Here is a 21,836-nt window from a genome sequence, read left to right as displayed (position 1 = left end):
AGTCAGCTGAAGGGCTCAGAGGAGCTGAGGGCCTTTCTCAGCTTAACATAAACCATCTTTTCATGTCAATTAAATGTTGATTTATCCATACAGCTTGTTAATGAAGCGGCTCAGTTGGCTTCCTTGTTAAACCGTCTGGTGACCAATTTAACTGGCAGGAAACACTTGACAATTAAAAAGGAAGTATAGTCTGAGGTTTACTGAGGGCAAAGAAGTGAATTCTAAAGCAATGCAAACAGCCCTAGAAGCCAAAGAAGGTTAATGTGATCTACGTTTTGAAATTCAAACTATTTCATGCCATAAACCTGGAAAGCTAAAATATTCTCTTGGCTGAAATCCTGCTTACATATGCAGAGTAGAGAAAGTGTCTCCAACTGATAAATGTTATTTCAACTCCTTCAACTCTGTTCTCTCTTAAACATATGATCAATAAATATTCATCACAAACATACTTTATCATAAGCAGATTCCAGGAAAAGCAAACAGGAATAAATGGCATTTCCTTTGCCTTTTAATCATTAATTAGAATGTCTAAAAAGCGGAGGTCCATGAAGGGCACATGAATAGAAGAAACCACTAGGCATTCTCCACTTTTCCTTTTGCTCAGGTCAAAATCTTGGGAGTCACTGTGGACTCCTCCCCATCTCTTACACTCTACATCTGACCTGCCAGCACTGACTTTAAAATGCATCCAGCAGCCGACCATTTCTCACCACCTCCACTAGTACTATCCTAGGCTAAGCCATCATGATCTCTTCCCCAGATTATTGCTATAGTCTCCTAATTAGTTTCCCCAGTTCCATCCTTGCTCCTTTAGTCTATTCTCAATATGGCAGCCAAAATTATCCTGTTAAAACCTAAGTCAGATTATGTCACTTAGTCCTCTGTTCATGGCTTCTCATTTCAAAAAAGGAAAATCAAAGTCCTTTTATTGATCCACAAGGCCCTGTAAAATCTGCTGGCCCCACCCCTCCTTATATCTCTGACTTTATCTCCTCCTGCTTGCTCCCACTCACTTTGATCCAGCCACACTGGCCCCTTTGCTATTCTTTGAACATACCAGGCACACTCATGCCTCAGGACCTTTATACTTTCTTATCCTTCTCTCTGGAACACAATACTCTGGATATCAGCGTGATTCCTACTTCATTTCCTTCAGGCTTTACTCAAATATCATAGGATCACTATTTGGCTCTTCTCTCTCTCTCAAAGTTCCTTATCCCCCTTCCTTGCTCCACTTCTCCCCTTTTATCTAACATAAAATCTAATTTATTTAATTACTATTTATCTGCTTCTTCCCACTAGAATTTAGCTCCCTCAAGAGTAAGGCTTATTGTTTTATTCATTAAGACATCCCTAGACCTAGAACAGTGCCTGGCAAGTAGATGCCTAGTAAGTATTTGCTGAATGAATAAATGATAATTTCTATATCAGACTGCCATAACCAGGAAATTTGGTTAGCTTTACCAAAGTTTTTGGTCATATCCTAAGACATATCATATCCTTCTCATTTGTCAGTTACATGTGGTGAGGGACTCACACAAATAGACTCATGTCCACTACCCCCAATATACGCACACTAATATACATGCCAAGCCATGTTGGCAAGACAGATAGCATTAATTAATATTTACAAATGAATCAATTTTTCTAAACAAGTAGAAGTTTTTACGTGCAAGTAAATGATCTGCATTTAGGTCAGTGGAAGTGTGAGGGTTTGATTCTGCTTTGATTCAACTGCTTTGATTCCCCAAATGAGAAAAATCTTAGAAAATATGCATGAATCCTAAAGGATTTCTAAAGAGCCTAAAATATATTTGCAAGATTTAAAAATAAAGACCTAAGAAGAAAAAGATAATGGAAATTGAGATTAGTGCGAGTTGGAGAAGAGAAAACTGAAAGTTGATTTACCAGTTAATAGGAGACTGCACGCAGCTGTGGGGAATGGCAATTTCTAACTCATCTCTTAGGGGCTGTTCCAGCTCTAATACGTCTTCAGTTAAAATTTGCCTGACAGGGGAAGCAGGTCAACATTGGAAGAAATTTCTCCATAAAGATAGAGAATTCGTTTTTCTAGAGACCTTTAAATATAGGACAAATGCTCCTTTGAGGTGACTTAGACACAATCACGCTTGAAGTCAAGGGGATAAGGAGAATTTCAAAGTCATTTTTGTTCTAGTCTCTTAATAAAACAGTCTCTATCTCATATTGCCTGAGACCTGACTTCTTAAAGTGAATCTTAAATTTTCTTCCACCAAGTGGATTTTTGGAAATTCTGTGATAGCACTCTCTTATCCAAAAAATGGAGGAGAGTATCCATTTCTTTAGACAGAAATCTGCAGTATTAGTCTGCTCACCAAGAACAATGCAGAGAACCGGGACTAATAAGTTGTATTACTGAAGAGAAAAGCAGCCAGGTCACCACACATTGCTTAAAAAGTTCCATGAATGCAATAAATATATTAGACATCAAAAGACGGGACATCGCCTTGTAGCTAGAACTTCTCATCTTGGCTCTGTGCCACTAGGGACTATTCATCTTAATTCACTTTAGATTAGCTTTTAGATTAAATTTTCAGTTCTAAAACAATAGATTTTTTTTTTAAGTTTTATTTCTTGTTTGAAGGAAATCCCTTTGTGAGAAAGTGTGAGGGTTGTAAATGACAATGGAAGCCAGCACGATATATTGGAAAGAATGTGAACTTGGACATGACACTGACTCTGGAGACCTGCCTTTGCCTCTCGTTACCCATATGACCCAAGCCCTCCCAGCCTTACTTTCCCTGGTTGTAAAATGGTCACAATGCTGGCTACCATTTCAAGGTTATGGGTAGAGGAGAGAGTGCGTTTATAAATGGAATGCCACATAGCACCACAAATGGGGATTATTCTTGTTATTGTGAGAAGAGTCTGCGAGGCCTTAAAAGGTATCAGAGACCCAGCAGAACCTTTTGTTCAAGAGGCAACTGCACAGGCAGGCTGCCGACTGGGATAAAAATAGGAGGGAGCCTTGCCTTTGAAGTGGCATTAGCGCTGCACGCCTCAGATACCGCTGCGCCAGCTCTGCCTCCCTCCCGCCACCCGCACTCAGGGAGCAGGGCTGGCCAGAAGCACCGCCCTGACCTCATCTGCCTGTCAGCCCCGGGTGGGCCAAAACACAGACTTCTCCATCTCTTTTAACCCTCTGTTATAAGAGAATAAAAATAACCACATTCAATTTAAGGTCATGAAGACTGATGTTAAGGAGGAATCTGTGCATATACTTCTGTGGTCCCTTTCATCTTAGAAGCAATGATAACAGTAACTAAAATGTATAGAATCTTTACTAGGTACTAGTCGAAGTTCTAAGCATTTTTTCTATTGACTCATTTAATCCTCTCAACAACCCTATAATCACTATCTTGCAAATAAGGAAACTGAGGCATAGAAATTAGGTAATGGACTCTAGGTCACACAGTTAGTATGTGTTTGTACAGGGAAATTGAAGAATTAAAGCTGTAGATAACAAAATTTTATCTAAATAATGTATTTTAAGGCATTAAATCTGTTAGTGGAAAGAAATCACTACAGTAGCAATTTCTACTCTCTCACCTTCCTTTATCTTCAAAAAAGAAGTTTGTCACTAAAAATGATAGTCTATGAAAATACTCCTGTTAATATAGACTGTGTTCTATTTAGATAGCTGGAATTGCCATTTTAATGTTTTGTGATTCTTGGGAAAAAGGCTTCCTTAGGAATATCTCTATAAAAATCTACTTCAGGAGCCAGCCTGGTGGCACAAGCGGTTAAGTGCGTGCGCTCTGCTGCAGCGGCCCGGGGTTTGCCAGTTCGGATCCCGGGTGCACCCCAAGGCACCGCTTGGCAAGCCATGCTGTGGTGGCATCCCATATAAAGTGGAGGAGGATGGGCACGGTTGTTAGCCGGGGGCCAGTCTTCCTCAGCAAAAAAATAAATAAATAAATAAAAAAGGAGGATTGGCAGATGTTAGCACAGGGCTGATCTTCCTCACACACACAAAAAATCTACTTCAACTGGTTTGAACATAAAAATAAGAACTTTTAAACACATTTCAAAATATTTTCTGAAAAGAAGTTTTCTCTCTCCCCAAAAGATTTAAGTAGTAAAAGTTATATAGATTTCCACCATAGAAAAAAATGAATAATAGATATCAAAAGTTCAAATTTCATGAGTTTCTATAGAGGAAAAAAAGGAATTTTCACAATAAACAGAGGATGTTGATCTTGTATGAAATAAATGAATTTTTGACCTTGTGGGAAGTTTTTGTAGAGAAAAATGTCAGTGCCTGGCATATAGTAAGCACTTAATAAAGGAGAGTCATCATTATTAGGGTAAAATTGATACACTATATACCTTACTAGGATTATAATTATGATAAATTATAAAACCCACTTAAAAGGTGTCTAACTATATGAATATAGCTTTAGCTGTTTGTAATATCTTAAATACCTTTCCTAAAACAAATCCAGGCCACCATCTCCACCCTCCCTCGTTCACAAAACGAAAAGTCCCCATGAATGGGCACTTATCCCTAGAAGAAGTGTGGGGGTAAGAGAGATGATTTTTTACAGATTATGTGCCTGCTATTTGAAGAAGAGCTAATATCCCTTAAGCAAACTCATTTCCCAAGTAGAATGGCTTTGGCTTTCTCAGAGGAAAATTTTATCAGTTAAGATTTTAAGAACAAGAATTCTTAAGAAATGTGTGCATATCATCTGACAACCTTGATTGGGCTCTTTGCATGATAACATTCCCCAAATTTTCCACTGGCGTGCTTTTAAGCAATCCTATCACAACTCTTAATTATATTAGAAAACTGACAAGTCAAAGCTGGTTAATGGTAACGACAGGGACACATCAACAACTACACAACACGTGACAGCACTATTTCACAAGGATGCGGAGCACACAGTATGAGGAAAACGGCTCATTTGATCTTTGCAACTCTTTCTGTGCATTAAGTTTCTCAGCTTGTTAAATAGATCCTTTGATGCATTCCCTGGGCCCTTGGGAAAATGTTTAACCTACTGTTCTTGGGAAATTTAAGATTTACTGCCAAATCATATTTATGTTTCCTTCTTCAAAGCATAGCCCCAGAGTGATTTTTAAAATTAGGAATAAAAAATCTAACTCTTCATCTGGGAAATCACCAATAGCTTGTTTTCTTAAGCCCAGAGTGGGAAAAATTTTGCTTAATTGCCTTAACACATCTCTCTGGTCCCAATGGTAAATTTTATTTAACCATCTCTGTCTTGTTTGAGGGAATTTACACCATAATTTCATGTATGTCCTTTCATTTTAGAGACACAGGAACGCCATAAACTAAGTGAGATTCTCAAACGAATGATTGTTTTTCTGGAATAGGTAACAGACCACTGAGGGGGAAAAATAGATTAGAGCAGAGTATACAATAATAGTTACGATGGTGTGCTTTCCCAGAACAAACGGGAAACTTGGAAACATCTTTTATCAGGAGTGTCCCAGGTACATTTCTTCAAAATCGGAAGAATTTACATCACTTGAAAATAGTAATCCCAGATATATCTGTAACTCCATCAATGTCAAGGGGATGTCTCATGAGGTATTAATATGCTTGTCACTTATCAAACTTTTAAAATTAGAGACCAAACATTTAATTTTGCCTTTAGCATTAGCTGTTATTACAGCTTTTTCTATTGGCATAGCTTTCTTAATGCACTCACAAAACAGCAAGATGTACTTATCTAGACATAACATTGCATGTTAATACTATAGCAAATTCTGCTATGTGGGCCAGTCATTTATTCAAAGGATCTCATTCCTTATTCCCCTGACTTCCTCCCATTCCCAAGTTCCCCTTAATTTTGACATGATGTTAGGTAGTTATTGACTATCCAATTGCTGAACAATTTTTTCACTTTCTTTCCAGTATTGATTCATGCAAACGCATAGATGAATTAACAAAAGCCTTGTGAATTAACTACACACACTTCATCAACCCTCTAAGCCACTTTGGATGTATAGTCTTAGCCTAAGATGATAGATAAATTCTCCTGGAGGTACTAAAATGTCTAGGCCCTCGTAAGTATGCACTTGAGATTGAGAGAGGAAGAGAAGACATCCTTCAGGGATGTGGATGTCTGAAGTTCTGAAGCAACTAGCCATTAAAACAAAATACGCTGGGGAAGGAATGGAAAAGGAAATGTCTAGAGCTTATCTATTTGTAAAAAGATTTCTAACTTACACCAGTCAAAATGTTCCTCTCAAATCTGTTTTGATCTGTTTCTTAAATATCATGAAACATTTTCTGATAGTGGTGTGCAGATGGTTGATGGTTGATGGTTGTTTCCCCAGTTCCAACCTTGTCCCTAATCTTGCTTGTTTCAGTACTGGTAAGTCTAATGCAGGTAAATTCCTTTTAAAATATAATTAGCCGATCAGCGATCTTTGACCACCTGGAACCACACATGTGTAGTGACCTAGGGTAGAGCTCTCCTGTGTCTTTTAGCTGGGAGAAAGGTTATCTCCCAATTCTTTCATTTAAAGGGCCTGAATGAGGTGGGGATAGTGGGAGAATCTCCTGCAATTTACCCCTGTGAGTCAGATATTCTCAGACGAAATGCAACTTTGATGTTACAACTAATTGCTAAATTCAGGTCAGTCCAGACGAGTACACTTTTTGCAAAAAATGAAGTCTAGGTGAGACAAAATGAAGTCTGACAATGCAGTGCATCCCCACGATATGTCGATAATTAAACATTTATGCACCGTTCGCAAGACAGGATTTTGACTTCGATCATGGTTGACAGGGCTAAGAAGAATTTATAGAAGTTTAAAAAAACAAAACAAAACATCAAAACAGGTTGAATAGTGAAAGCAAAGAAGATAAATCCTAAACAGTTCTTCTTTGCAAAAGATTGCTTTCTGTATGAATGCAAGATACATTTGACATAATTTTATAAAAAGGAACATGTGCATTTTAACAGCAAAGGATGGAGACCTAGTGATTCGGGTGAAACAATAAGCCTTCTGCTTGACAGCATTGCAAGCCCATTTCTTACCTTCCTCCAGGTGCCTACTGGCTGCCCTAGGACTAGAGGCCGCTCTGAGCTTCAGAACCTCCCCATTCTCGGGATAGTCAGGAGGAACGTAATCACACTTCGCAACTCTGGAACCAAAGCAGATCCTTCTAGTCATGGCTTCAAGGAAAGAAAAATTATTCTCTCGCCTCCTCTGCTTTTGCTCTCATTAAAAAAATGATGTATTTAATTTTAAGATATTTTTCCTTCAAATATCCCGGAATTAAAGTGGTAAGGAACAAGCAAATTTTGTCTTGTCGGGTTTTAAACTGACCCTGGTTTTTAAAAAGTATTGAACTACATCAAATACTCACAAAACTTAAAAACCTGAATGTTTTTCAGAAGATATTTATATAGAGAATTATAAACTCTTAGAGATGGAAGGGATGTTAGAGGTCCTGCGGTCAGGCTTCCATGAGGTACAGGAATTCCTGTTACAACACACCTGACAGGCATTGTAGTGGGAAAAGCACAGGCTGTGAAAACAGATAAAGCTGGATTCAGCTGGTACCTTACTAGCTGGGTGACTTTGGGCAATTTTCTTAACCTCTCTGAGCTTCAGGTTCCTCATCAATTAAAAAAGATGGGGATAATTATAACAAATAGGTTGTTGTGAGAACTGAATTAAGTACATGTATTAAAGCCCTTAACACATTTTGTACGTTCAATAGATGTTAGTTCCTTCTCCATCTCTGCCCTGCAAGTTTTTGAAGTTTTCTTAAGTTAAACTGAAATTTACTATCTTGTAACTTCCACTCATTAGTCCTAATTTTTTTCTCTTTCACCAATAGAGACATTAACTCTCTCATCCACACCATGGTTCCCCAAGTGTCCATCTCTCCTATCTCCTTTTAGTCTTTTCTCCTCCCACCGGTAAATGCACAACCACGTATCTCATATTACAGGACTTCTAGACACGTCATCATCCTTTTTGTTTTAGCAATAAACTGTAGTGCGTCAAAGGTCTGAAAACAATGCTCTTGTTAGGATCAAAGCTGCTGCCCTGGGGCTCTACCAGTTTCTTTGTTCCGTACACTCTTGTAACATTTAAGCAGCCTCTGACTGATTTTGCATTTTGGCAATTCGATCATCTTAATGCTAAGATACAACAAAAATATTGAGATCTTTCCCTGTGAGCCATAAAGTGCACAAACTTCTTTTTCCTTTTGAAAATTTTACAATCATATTTGTTTTCATTTTAAAAAGCTAAGTAGCATTCAGAGTACTTCAAAAATTCTCCGTTAGCCTAGATCCCAAAATAAGAATGTTTTGATTACCGCCAGAGAGATTTAAGTTAGTTATTGGTAAGAACATTTTTGATTGGAGATAACAGCCTCCATTTCCCTCTCCAAGGAGGAAGTCATACAATCCCTCTCCCTAGAGATAAGAAAACAGCCAAGCAACTTTGTACAGTCCTTTCTCTAGATGATAAATTGTATCATTCTATTCCTAGAAATATTTATTCTCAGCCTTGATTAGAAGCAGGAGGTCAGATAAAATAACATCTCCAGGCCCTCTTTATTCTCCTATTGAAAAAATAAATAAAAAAGAATGTTCAAAACAAATTATTTGCAACAAGTTTTAGAATGGCTGCCTGTGCAACCCTTTCTGAGCGAGAAGACAGTTTGCTGCCATCTCCTGGACCTTTGGAATAAAGTCATCAAGACCAATGCCTCAGTGCCTTGTCACTTCCGACAAGCATTTGAAAGCAGCTGTGGTTTACAGGTTTGGCTGTCCCTGACTGGATGAACTATTTATGGGTTTTAAAGAATAAAGTTGACTTAAGCATTTTTGTGTAAGAAAAGCGTTTCTCAAAGTGTGTTTCACAGCCCGTTAGCATCAGAATCACCTGGGGTGTATGTTACAATAACAAATTCCTGGGGCCCACCCAGACCTACTAAATCAGAATTTCCAAGGTGGGGCCGGGGGAATCTTAATTCTCCCCTGGGAACAAAAGTTGGAAAATTGTTAGAACACTGTGAAGGCAACACTTTGCTAAAACTAAAGTGCTGTATATAAAAGAAATCATATTAGTTGGTGAACTGAAGTGTAAAATTAAAATCAAAAGTTCTAACTGATATATTTTGCTCTGTTCTTTATTTCAATAATACCACCCATGATGAGTTGTGACATTTTGCTGGATATTTCATGATATAGAATTCAAAATCTATTTAGCCCCTATTGGGTTTATATGAAGAATTATAATTGTCACCACCTGATAAGCATTAATAAGTCCAGCGGGCCAGACATCAACTCTGGGTGTGATTTAAAAAAAAGCCCAAATTGTGGAAGGATTGGTATGACGTTTTAAATCAGCATTTTATTTATATTAGTCTACCCTATTCCTTAGTGATTTTTAGCTCTAGAGGATGGTTTTGTGAACATTTCTTTATCAATCTGAGATATGCTAGGAGAAAAAAGAACTAACGGGTATGCAATGCAAGAAAGAGACCTAGTTGTTTTTTACTTTTTAAGAAAAAACGTAATTAAATGGCACAAAAAGAAAACTGAACTAAATCAATCAAATTGTATTTGAAACAAAAGCAATTTTGGATTCAGGTAAAATTTTTAGAATTTCAGCTTGTTTTGATATTTTTCTCTTCATGATCAGTCCTGACTTCTGCTTCTGACTCAGAAGGATACTAGAAGTACCAGAAAACCCACAAAAATTCCTGGGTTTGAAAGGCAGCTGGAATTTTAGGTTCCTCCCTACATCAGTCACTCAGCTTCTGAGTGTTTTTCATCACTTGCCCGGGAGCTGGGAGTTTGCTCTGTTCAGAATGAGGTTTCACTCTTTCTGTTTTTGGAAACTGATTATGCTTCTCAGGCAAGGGGATCAATTACTCTAAAGAGGCCAGGTTGTTGACCCTTTGTCCCGGGACAGTGCTGGGGAGGAAGGATAAGAATAGCTGTCTGCCGCCCCTTCAGAGGTCAGCCAGGTTCTGTCAGAGCCCCAACTGTCGGAGCTTGAATTGGGATGGCCTGGGGATTGGGTTGCCAACCGCTCTACTTTCTGTGTGATAGGCCTATTTAAGCTTCAGTGACCCGACTAGAACCTTGCTCAGGGTACCAACTATCCTATTTGAGACTATATTTAATTCACAAGCATTTTCTCACAAGAATCCTCTTTACATTGCTAAGTGCACCACACTTGTTCTATTTAATATTGGTACTTTGAATTGAACACAGTCCCTTTACAGTAGAATCTCAAAGCTGATGTTTCTTTTTTTTAATATGGTACCAGTTTTTTTCAATCCTGGTCTCATCTTTGTATACCCCACAACAATGCTAGTACACTAGAGAAAGACAAGAAAAAAATTGACCAACAGGCCTGAATACAAAGGAATATAGACATATAAAGCTTCAGCAAGAAGAAGGCGGTAGAGAAGAAACACAGATCTCGCAGTAAAAGACTCCTGGGAATAGAAGGAGTCAATGTGAGATTTATATAGACACTGCTTCTGCTTTCTCTATTTTGGTTGTGTTAGATCCCTTAAACCGGGATGCATATTAACAGAGAAAACAAAAGAACTTGTTTAATTGTTGTGTGTGTGTTTTCCTCCTTGGAAGTTTTTGAAATAGTGGCTATTGTCTATTGAGCGCCCTTTACAGTAATGTTAATAGCTAACATACGTCAAATGCTTTCGATGTGCCAGGCCCTGTTCCGTACACCTAACACATATTGATTCACTTAATCTTCACAACAACTTGTGAGGTGCACCTATTATTGTCTCCACGTCACAGCTGAGAGTACAGAGGCACAGAGGGGTTGAATCATTTGCCTCAAGTCTGCAACTAGAAAGAGACAGGCCTGGGATTCAGCTGCAGGCAACGTGGCCTGAGTCCACACTCTCCCCACTACCAGATGTGACTCTGTGGGCTTGGTGTTTACGTGCACTGTCTCACCTAACCTAGGTGAATTTCATCAAAGAAATGGTTACCTTTGGCTTCACCTAAATCAAATTATGGCTTTTTTTCAATTTAAAAATTTGGGAAAACATTTTTCCACATTGTTGTTACTAAAATTTGAGAACTTTCTCATCACTCTTCTCTTCTTCCTTAATTTACCTGGTGTAAATTAGTGCAGCTCTAGAAATATATGATGCTAGTTGGCTGGAAGTGAATGTGTGGAGAAGTTGGTCTAGTGTATCATGGGTATTCGTTCAATGGTAACTAGAAAAATGTTGGGTTCCCTCTACCGTTTATTGAGTTATAAGCAAATAGGGTGATAGAAATAAAAACTACAGCTTCCCCTTCCCTTGGACCTCTTTAAAAGTGTCTATCATTTGGGGCTACCAAACTCGAAGACGTTTTTTCAATATTTCTTCCATTGATTTAGAACGTTTAAGGTCACATTTAAGTTATTGCTGAGACTGGTAAAGCTTATCGCCTTGGATGAGCAATTCTTTTCATCTGTGACCTTCGTCTTCTTGTGATCAAGAGAGACAATGTAGTATTGTGGTTAGAGAATGGCTCTGGAGCTTGACTGTTAGGTCTTGAGTCTTACCCTCACCACTTTAGACAAGTTCTTTAACTTTTCTTTACCTCAATTTTCTCATCTGTAAAGTGGGATGATAATAGCACCTACTTCATACTTTAGTCATTTTGTGATAACTAAAAAAGTTGACATTTGTTAAGTATTTAGAACAGCACCTAGCATATAGTAAGCCCTCATAATTGTTACCTGATTAGTGGCTCTATGATTTTAAATTAAGGCTGCGAAGCTCTGCAAATATAATGAGAGGTTTTTATAATTAACTTAGAAGTTCACGTCTTGTCTCCTTGAAGTCAGTGATGGCCATGTTCAAACCCATGTTTAGAATCCATTATACTAGTTTCTTAGAAGATGTTTTCAAAATAACAATGAGACATAGTTTAAGAAAAAAAAAAAAAAAACTACTGGAAAAAACCTAAGGTGTAAACATGTCCTTGCTGGGAAGTCTTTGACAGAAATAACTGCTGAGAAATCTTCCATTGAGAACATTGGGGCAGGAAGGGTTTGCTGCCTCATGCACATCCAGGATGAAAGCTAGCTCAGCTGGGAGAGACTTCACAGAACACTGAGGTTCCAGTGACAACTATCTTTTTAGAGTATAGTTTGAAACAATGAAAACTTGTGACTCTCTCAGCACTGTTCTGTTTAGAATTATTCTTGTTGAAATGTCTCAAGTTATTATTGGTTTAGTAGCAAGCCAAGCTGGGTGCTGATTCACTTTTTAACAAGAAAGTTCCCTGAATTACATTTAGTCAGAATGGCATGAAGCCAAGGGGAGGAGTTCCTTTTATGTGGAGACTTTGATTCTGCTTTATTTTTTTTAAGTGACATTCCTCCCCACTTCCAGCCTATGAATATCGTCTATTCATCCTGAAATAAGAAAATGAAAGAATTTGGGGAACTCATACAAAATCACTGTCAAGTCCATCTTTTTTACTTAAAAAACAGATGTTTCTTTTTCAGAAACTGGTTTTCACTTCCAACACACTATCATAGCATCTGATTTTATGAGCAATCTTATGAAAGGAGTGGGGTCCTTTCTAATATTGCTCAACGTGGTTAAAGCCATCGATGAAGCATGTACAGAGTAGGCTCTTGGCAAATAGTTCGGGGAACACACACTTAACAGGTCTCAGGGAGTGGGATCCTGGGGTTTAAAGAGACTGTGGACACCATGTGGTGCTGCAGGCAGAGTCCAGGCTTGGATGTCAGACAAATATCTAGGTCCAACCCCAGACCATTACACATAAGCTTCGTGATTGTTGGACAAGTTGTTTAGCCTCTCTGAGCTTCAGATACCTCGTCTATAAAATGAGAATAATAATACCTTCCCTTTAGGGTAATTTTGAGGAGTGAATGAAACCATAGTATAATAGGGTAAGAGTGCAGGTCCGGACAGAATCCAGGGTCCACTACTTAACACTGTGAGATCTTGGGCAAGTTATTCAGCCTCTTTGTGCCTCAGAATCAGGTCTATAATCTATAAACTGGGGCCAATAATGGTACCTATCTCATAAGGACTGATTAAAAGAGAGAATCTATGGTGGTTACCAGAGGCAGGGGGTGGGGAGGGGTGCAAAATGGGTGAAGGTGGTCAAAAGGTAGAAACTTTCAGTTATAAGGTAAGTAAGTCTCTATTTATGGGATGTAATGGGATGTAATGTACAATATGGTGACTATAGTTAACAATACTGTATTGTATATTTGAAAGTTACTAAGAGAATAGATCTTAAAAGTTCTCATTACAAGAAAAAAAAATTTGAAACTATGTGTGGTGATGGATGTTAAGGTGATCATTTAGCAACATACACCAGTATTGAATCATTATGTTGTGCACCTGAAACTAACATAATGTTATATGTCAATTATATCTCAATAAAAAAAAAAGAGGTAATCTATGAAATATACTCGAAACAATTCAGGGCCCAAAGTTTGTGCTCGGTTAATGTTAGCTATTGTCATAACTTATGGAAAGGATTTAACAGAGTTCCTGGCGTATAGTAGAAACTTAATACCTTGATCCCCCACCCCACCTTCTGCCTTTTCCTCAGGTCTCACAAGGTGTTTGAATGGCTGCCACGGCTTCCATCCTCACCCATGTCATCTTGACTTGGACCATAATGTGTGACTCAGAGCCTTTGGATGGTCTTGAAAATAGATTATTCTACCAAATAAAGATATTGAAGATTCCCTGACTTCTAAAATGTCTCCTGAAGAACAAACAAAAACAAAAACTTTGCTTTTTTTTTTTTTTTTTGTGAGGAAGATGGACCCTGAGCTAACATCTGCCAATCATCCTCTTTTTGCTGAGGAAGACTGGCCCTGGGCTAACATCCGTGCCCATCTTCCTCCACTTTATATGGGACGCCGCCACAGCATGGCTTGCCAAGCGGTGAGTCGGTGCGCGCCCGGGATCCGAACCGGTGAACCCCGGGCCGCCGCAGCGGAGCCTGTGAACTTAACTGCTTGCGCCACCGGGCCGGCCCCAAAAATACTTTGCTTTTTGATATTTACTTCCAAGAAGAAAAATGTTCTCAGTTTCTTCCTAAGATGTGCGTTTCTTTTCAACTTACAGCTAATCGCAGTCCCTTGTTTTGTTTTGTTTTTCTTCCATGAACAAACCATTAATAGATCAATGAGCTCAAGAAGAGGGAGCTGTGAGCGCAGGAATCCTCCACGCACATTTGAATATTATTATTGAGTATTATTATCATTATTAGATAGAGGAAGGAAGGTAGGCTGGAAAGTAGGTCCTTGTGATTATTTTTATTAGGGACCCTGAATGTATCTCTCACCAGTCATAAAGCACACATAATTTAGATAAACATGTCAAGAATGAGGTAAAGTGGTAAACATGAGGAGCTTTACATTTAGAACCAAAAAATAAAAATGTAAGAAATTCTATGTATGAATAACAAAAAATTATTTAAACTATAGGACTCTGTAGAAGTCTAACTTTCTCTTTATACTTGAGATATACTTTATTAGCTGGCGAACCTCTGATCAAATCAGGAATCTGACAGGATTTGATATGTCTGAAATGTCTGACAGGATTTGATTTTTTTTAATTAAATTTCTCTTTTATTCAATTGCCTCTAAGTAGAAAGATCTGTGATTTCCAAGTGCCAAATGATAGTTTAGTGTACAAATATACATACCACAGAAACATATTAATTTTTTAAAAAATTTACGAAACTGGCTGCCCCGATGACATCAAGGAAGGGATAATTCTGATCTGGGGGCTCCTCCAGAAGACTGGTTTTCCTTCGCCTGATGCTCCATAGGATGGCCCGTAATTTTTGTACTTTTTTTTTTACAGCCAGAGAGGGGGAAACAGAGACTGGCCTCTTACCAAAATTTTGCCTGGTGTTTGGGTCCTGTGGGAATCCACTAGCTTGCTTTATGGCCCTCAGCCAACCCTGGTGGGAAGTCTAGAGAAGAATTCAATTCTGCTTTTTCCCAGAATACTTGTTGACGACCTCAGCAGCACTGAAGTGTTACACGAGCCTTTGTGTCCCCCAGAGTCCAGTGATCAGGGGACATGAGACCAGCGAGGGTCAGTGTTTCCGGGAATATAATGTTGGTTCTTAGAATTTACATATTTTTCTCATGAACCTTTAATAATTTTTAAAACAAACTCAACAGCTCTGATTTTAGGAGGGAATGAGCATGCAGCCCCCTGCTTCCCTCTGGAAGCATTTTAAGCATTTAGCTTTTCAGAAAGCAATTACTTCTTTTTGATGACTAGGACTTCAAATACCCTTCCTGCCAGGCCAGTGGTGACTCATAAAACAGCAATTTCAGGAACTCACCATTAGAATAGGGGTGCTTGCAGGTTCTCAGATTTATAACTGGATGAAATGATACACAGCAAGGGGATTTTGTGTGAAAGATTAAATCCAAACTGAGACACTCACAGCCATGTGTCCTGTGCTCTCAAGAGGCTTCGCTGTGAAGGTGCCGCGGAGTCAGAGTGTCTGATACGCTGTCAGCAGCAAAACGACCTTCCAAGTCCTCTGAGCGAGTAGCCGTAAATAGGACAATGGTCCCACATATGTGAGTCCACCCCCTTTAAATGTAGATCATTTATTTTGACATCTCAGACATGACTCTTGCTGCCAAGCTGGAATTTAGGCTCTACGCTAATACTCAGCTGCCCTAAGCAGCCCACTTCTTGAAAGGGGCCAGTACAATCTAGAAGAGTTAAGAACCCTGGCTTACTTTAAAGAACTATTTGTAACTCAGATCAGTTTTCCTATAGTTAAAATGAGTTGCTTCTTGTGAAGATTAAATGAGATAACATGTTATCATTAAGAATCATGCTAGATATATTTTGAAGTACAAACTTTTACATGCTCCAGACTGACAACTCAAATGTGTCTTATAAAACATATTCCTAAAAACTTATGCTTTACACTACCAAGGAATAATCAAAACGCAGAAACAGTGTGATTCTTCCTCTCTCAAAACAACGTGTTCATTATTGAGATATTAGAAACAAAATTGTAAATGTTCTAAAATTAAAGTGGCAACACTCAGAATCCCAATCTTACCAGTTCTGGGATTCAGTCTGCCCTCCTATAAAACTGAGAGGAATGTGCTTCACTTACATTTACATACATTTACCTTTCTTCCTAGAATATCTAGTGTTGTGCATACTCACTATGGCACAAGATTCCAGGAAGAGAGGTTTGAGACGTTATTAAGGAGAAACTCGTGGAAAGAAATTTGCATAAGTTCCTGCAGTAAGTCAGTGACTGCAAATACATTTTATTTTGTATTCCAGTGCCTATAAACCATGCAGTGGATTCCTTGGGATAATGTATATAAGGCATCTAACATAGCACAGGCACTCAGAAAATGATCATTGCTATTGTGTTGATGATGAGAACTTGACTTCATAGGTGCTCTGCCTAGAAATTAAGCTAACAAAGGACAAGGGAAAAGGCAAGGTGCTAAAAACTAAACAAAAACTGCCTCCTCACACCCCACAACCGGCCAACCGGCCAATCAAACATCTGTCACCACCACAAAGCCAACGACACCCAGATTGCAAAGGGTGTCCAGTGGGAGGGAAGCTGAGGTCATGAGTTTTAAGTCTCCCACCTGCCACACTGACATCATTTCCACAATTCCAACCTGAGACCTGGTGCATACAGCTTATTCTGCATGCAAGTTTCCAGGGGGCTCCCTGGCTGGGGAGAAGGGGCAAAGGAAATCCCTCTTTCTCCACGGAGCTGGCTTAGTCCTTCCCCTTCCTACTCCTCCATCCCTCAGCGGGAGGTGAGACTCTGTGGTGGGTATAGTTTGGGAGGATTCCCACCCCTTTCCCATAAAATGGGACTGGATGAGATGAGACCTATATTCCCAGTTCCCAGTCCGAGTTGTGGATGCTTAGACTGGATGCCTCACATGTTTCTTAGGAGCTTTTTGGGAACCCATGCCAGTCCCGGTCATGTTAGTTGTGTCTTTAGTCATCAACTCCAAACAGTGGCTCTGCTAAGATCGCCACCTGTCCAACAGGAAGTGGACCGAAAACACTTCTCATTCCTACATACCACAAACCACTGGACAACTGGGAATACTGTGGGTCATTACCATCCTAGGCTACTTTTGAACCAATGATCTCAAACTGACTACCTTGTGTTCTATTAACTCTCCCCTATTTCATGCCGTTCTTTAGATGCTATGTTAAGAATGCAAAGTTATAAAAATGACCTCCTTTCCTGCTTCGCCTTCAGAAGGCTTTTTTGATTGTTCTATTAGCAAAGAATGCAAAATGCACAGCATTCAGCAGACTTCCTTTCCAGAGAACAAGAATACAAACAATAGTATTTTATAATGGATAGGCTGCTTTTTCCTTTATCCTGTATTAACCTTCCTAATTGACTTCCCAAAAAGGCAAATAAGAGACCCAGTTACATCCTGTGGTTGTAATCTCTAGGTAAATTGCCATCAAAGGCAATAGAAGATTTTCCAGAGAAAAAGCAGAAGAATCAGCCCTATTATTCTGTATCTGACATAATTCTCCTCTTTATGTGTGATGTCTTAGAAATACCTACGGCTTGCAGGTTTAGATGTACGGATAAATGGATATGCTCACAAAAAAGAAATTCAGATGCTTTAGGAGTGATAAAAGAGAAGTATCAGAAAAATGACTCAGGTCAGAACAGCTCATACAAGGAAGACTTTTTAAAAAATACATACATTGAACAGATAAAGAAGAAAGTAATATTTTAATAGGATAGTGAAAAAATATAGCAGATTGACAGTGACAGCAGAAAAAGAACAGGAATACAGATATTTTCAGAGAATTAAAATGGTACCATGTACTCTCAAACCAGGCTAGTTTTTATGAGAGGTCTCTAAATGTATCCCCTGTATTGAGTAGATGGTTTTCCTTGGAGCTATCAAAAATGCTTTGTGATTCTCTACATTAATTCATGTTGAATATTTTCCATGGTCGGTCAGACTGGGACTTAAAATAGATATGAGAAAGGTCTTCAGGTTTACTGTCAGTAACATTATTAACTTCATAGCCAGCTGGATGACGGCATGGTGTGTGACCAATCCAAATTTACAAGGTAACCTTGCCTGAATCCTCCTGGTCCATCAAATATAAATAATAAAGTGAAGGTGCGAGAATAGAATTGCAAGGAACAGCGGGAGAAGCAGTCGTCAGAAAGCAAAAGAAACACAAGAAAAAAACTCTGTGAGGTCACTCAGAAATGATGCTAATGATTGTGTGTTCTCACCCTGTGGCCTCCATACACACGGGGTTCCTCGTGCTTCACAATCAGCCCCTGGAGTCAGTAACCCCTCACGCCCCAATCGTGGTTTCCCAAGGAAAAACAATAGTCCTGTGTACCTTATCTGCATCCTGCTCACCTTTTTATACGTTGCTCCATTACACTGTACTCTGCCACTCGCCTCAGCTGAGGAAAACACACTTTATGCTTTCATGGGCAATTGCAGATGTACTCAGTTTCCTAAGTAACTGTGAGGGAGGATGGGGATCGATCGCTAAGGATAATTATCCTTCTTGCTCTATTCTCTTTACTTTAAAAACGTTTTCTGAAATAAGTTAATATCTGTAAAGCATCTGGCAAGGAACCTGATACAGAAGTGCTCAATAATTATTAATACCCTCTTTCTGACTCTCCATGCTAAACAATGTACATTCCAACAATCCCCAGGGTACCTTCTCTGCAATATCAAACAAGTGGCTGAGGTTGACAGATCAGCACTGATCCCTGTGCTTGATAAATTTCTTATCCCTTAACACTAGTAATGGAGATAAAGCACTACTTAAAAAGGAAATTTCAGTCAATACATGTTATATTTTCACTACATTCGAACCTTTTCTCCATAGGAGCACAGCTATTATGTTACATAGAGGCTGTGTCCTCACGTTTGATAACCCTGATCACTGTCTTTCTTGTGGCTAAAGCATAAATCCTAAGTATCCTGCTTACTTAATATGATGGCACATGTCTATTTGGGGTACTCCCAGATTTTTTAAGTGTGCAAAGAAGATAAATATGTTTTAAGTCAATCTGAGTTAGATTTTTGACTCATTAAAAATATTATGCTCCTTGGACCCAGATTGGGAGGTGACACCTGAAATTAAGTAAGTTGAGGACTTGCTAGGCATTCTCGGGGACTCAAGTAACACTGCAAACAATTCGCTTCAAGCAAAGCGGACACTCAGCTTCAGCTACAAGATCACTCTTCCACAATAGATGGTTTCCACACCTGAACTGTGACACCACTTTTCTTGGCTGAGAACTTCGGCCTTGGTGCCACAAAATAAGATGTTGAGGCTGATTCTTGCTTTGGAGAGGTGGGAATGCCCACAGGCACTGGGGAGGCACTGACTGGTGAGGTGGCCTCTGCAAAGAAGGTAGGCTGAGAGGTGTAGGCTGGTACTGAGTACACGGACGAGGCCTGCACATGAGTGGGTGAGCTAGCATTCACTGGCCGGGGAGGAAGAGCTTGCTTCATGGGTGGCCCTGAACTGACCTTGACTGATGACTTTTGGGGGAGGCCATCCTTTGCATCTGGAGGCTGGAAAGTAAACAAGGATGCATTTAGCTGATACGGTTGGTGCTTCATGACGTCCAAAGCATTGAGGGGTTTCTTGCCCTTTTTCTTGCTCGTTTTGGAGGCCTGTGGGGCTGACGGCTGAGACTTGACAGCAGCCAGTGGGTAGGAAGGAGAGTGGATAGGGTTGTAGGCCACAGGAGGGGGTGCTCGGACGTTGGAGGAGTACTTCCACCCGGCTGGTAGAGAGGGAGTGGGAGACTGAGCACGAGCGGCGTGGGCCTGCACGGTGTCTGAGTCTACCACGTACTTCTCCATCCTTGACTGCCTTTTAGCAAAGAGCTGGGCTCCTCTCCCACTCATTCCTGGAAGCTGATTGGATGGTCCCCCTGCGCCAGCACGGCCAGCATTTACTGTTGGTGTGGGAACTGTCGGCTTGGGTGCATGGTTCAGACTGGCTACTGCTGCTTGTGGTCCCTTGAAGGGACCAGCTGGGTTCAGAGCACTCGCAGGCCGGGCAGGAGGGTAAGAAGGCTGGGCTATTTTGATGGAGGAGACAACGGTGCCCTGCGATGGGTTGGACGTGGGGAAGGCAGGTGGTTGGGTTGGAGCCACTCCTGGTGACCAGACTGGAGAAACTGGAGTTACTGGTTGGGAGGATGAGGACTTGACTGCAGGTTTTGGAGCAACAGGAGGTGGGGTCTTTTGTTTCCCAGAGGAGCCTTGCATGAAATTACAAGCCTCTGCTCCTAAACTGAGGTAGTCTTCTTCGGGTCCGGAATCGCCTCCAGCTCCAGTGGCCCGTTTGCCCTCTGAATTTTGAAGAAGTGACAAGAGTTCAGGATTTGGGCTTACTTTGGGCTCTTTAAAAGTGAACATGGGTTTTGTTGTGCTTCTCCTTTTGGCCTCCTGCAATATCCCTGTTCTTTTTGCTGGCACTGCGATCCTTTCATCCCGGGAAGCTATTCGCTCAGATGCGTCATAAAAGGCTGCCTGGGACCAGGGAGCAGGCTGGGGCCATGGAGGGGGCTGTGCTGGGCCAGCTATCGGACTTGATACTGCTCTGGAGAAGGCTTCAGGTGGAGGTGTGACTGCAGAATAAGGTGGAGGCGCAGGAAAGTCAGCGGTGGGACTTGTCATGTTTCGGGTTGGGGAGAAGGGGGTTGCTGGCTGGTTCACAGACCCCGGGAAGGGTTTGGCCGTTCTGTTCATGGGGATCATCCTCTGGGCCTCTGCTGTCTCGGACACCCCACTGAAGCCATTCTGTTGGGGCACGTGGCCAAGACCATGGCTCACCTCCACGTAGCTTTTGCTCACAGAGCTCTGCACTCTCATCGATTCTTCTTCCTTCCTTTGGTAAGAAGTCATGGTTCTGAGGCCATCCGTCCGGGCAGCATCTGGTTCTCTGCTTGGCATTCCACCTGCCCTCTCTTCCTCTTTCTGGGCCGCAATCTGATCCATCCTCTCCCTCCTCTTGGCAAACATGAGGGCCCCCTTGCCTGTGGTGTCTGGCAACATCTCCATCTTGTCCCCTCTGTTCAGTTTCTTTTCAATGTCCACCAGTCCAGAATCCCAGTCAAAGTTCACAACTTGTGTGTTGTCGTCAACGTCAGATAATAACTCTTCATCCACCTCTGATTCACTCGGGTCCAGAAACGCGACTTCACATGTATCCTCCCTGTCCCCTTCCTCCTCTTCGTCTGCCTCTCGCTCGAGCTCGCCAGTACCGTAGCTGACTAGGGTGTATTTCCTGGCTCGCCGCCGACGCTTCTTAAACATCAACACCCCCTTGGAGTTGGGGTTGGGGGCATCTGTCAGAAGGAGGGCAATGCTTTTGCATTTAGATTTTGCTTCTTTCACCTGCTTTTCTGACAGGCTTTCACTCCTTCTGAGCCCTAGGGAAAGTACAAAAATTATATTGAATTGATGAGTACAAGGAAGACTCTATAGCGACCCAGAAATCAACTCTCTTGGGGGAAAATGAACACGAAAAAAACGTTTACAATTGGGAACTGAATTTTGAAGCAATTCAACTCATTTCTCTTTTTTATTTCTTTTAAAATGTATACTTCTATAATGATACACAATGATATATATAACTATACAATGCCTTGTTTCACTTGCTCATGTAAATACATTTTTATGTATTGATTAGAATATATGTTTCATAATTTGATTAGAATAATATGTTTCATAATGGATCCTGATACTTTAATAATAAA

The 21,836-nt window shown here is 40.3% G+C and overlaps 1 protein-coding gene across 1 annotated transcript in view; it reads right to left on the bottom strand.

The window, feature by feature from the left end:
- The window catches only part of SYNPO2 (synaptopodin 2), a 161,531-nt gene that overhangs the window by 8,078 nt on the left and 131,617 nt on the right, over positions 1-21,836 (bottom strand). The window contains exon 4 of the mRNA XM_058549968.1: positions 19,327-21,509. Coding sequence (XP_058405951.1) covers positions 19,327-21,509 — 2,183 coding nt within the window. The remainder of the gene's footprint in view (positions 1-19,326; positions 21,510-21,836) is intronic.

Source organism: Diceros bicornis, chromosome 11, assembly GCF_020826845.1.
Source record: "Diceros bicornis minor isolate mBicDic1 chromosome 11, mDicBic1.mat.cur, whole genome shotgun sequence".
Lineage (NCBI taxonomy): Eukaryota > Metazoa > Chordata > Mammalia > Perissodactyla > Rhinocerotidae > Diceros > Diceros bicornis.
The sequence above is the reverse complement of the archived record's forward strand: the minus strand, read 5'-3'. Positions and strand labels throughout refer to the sequence as shown.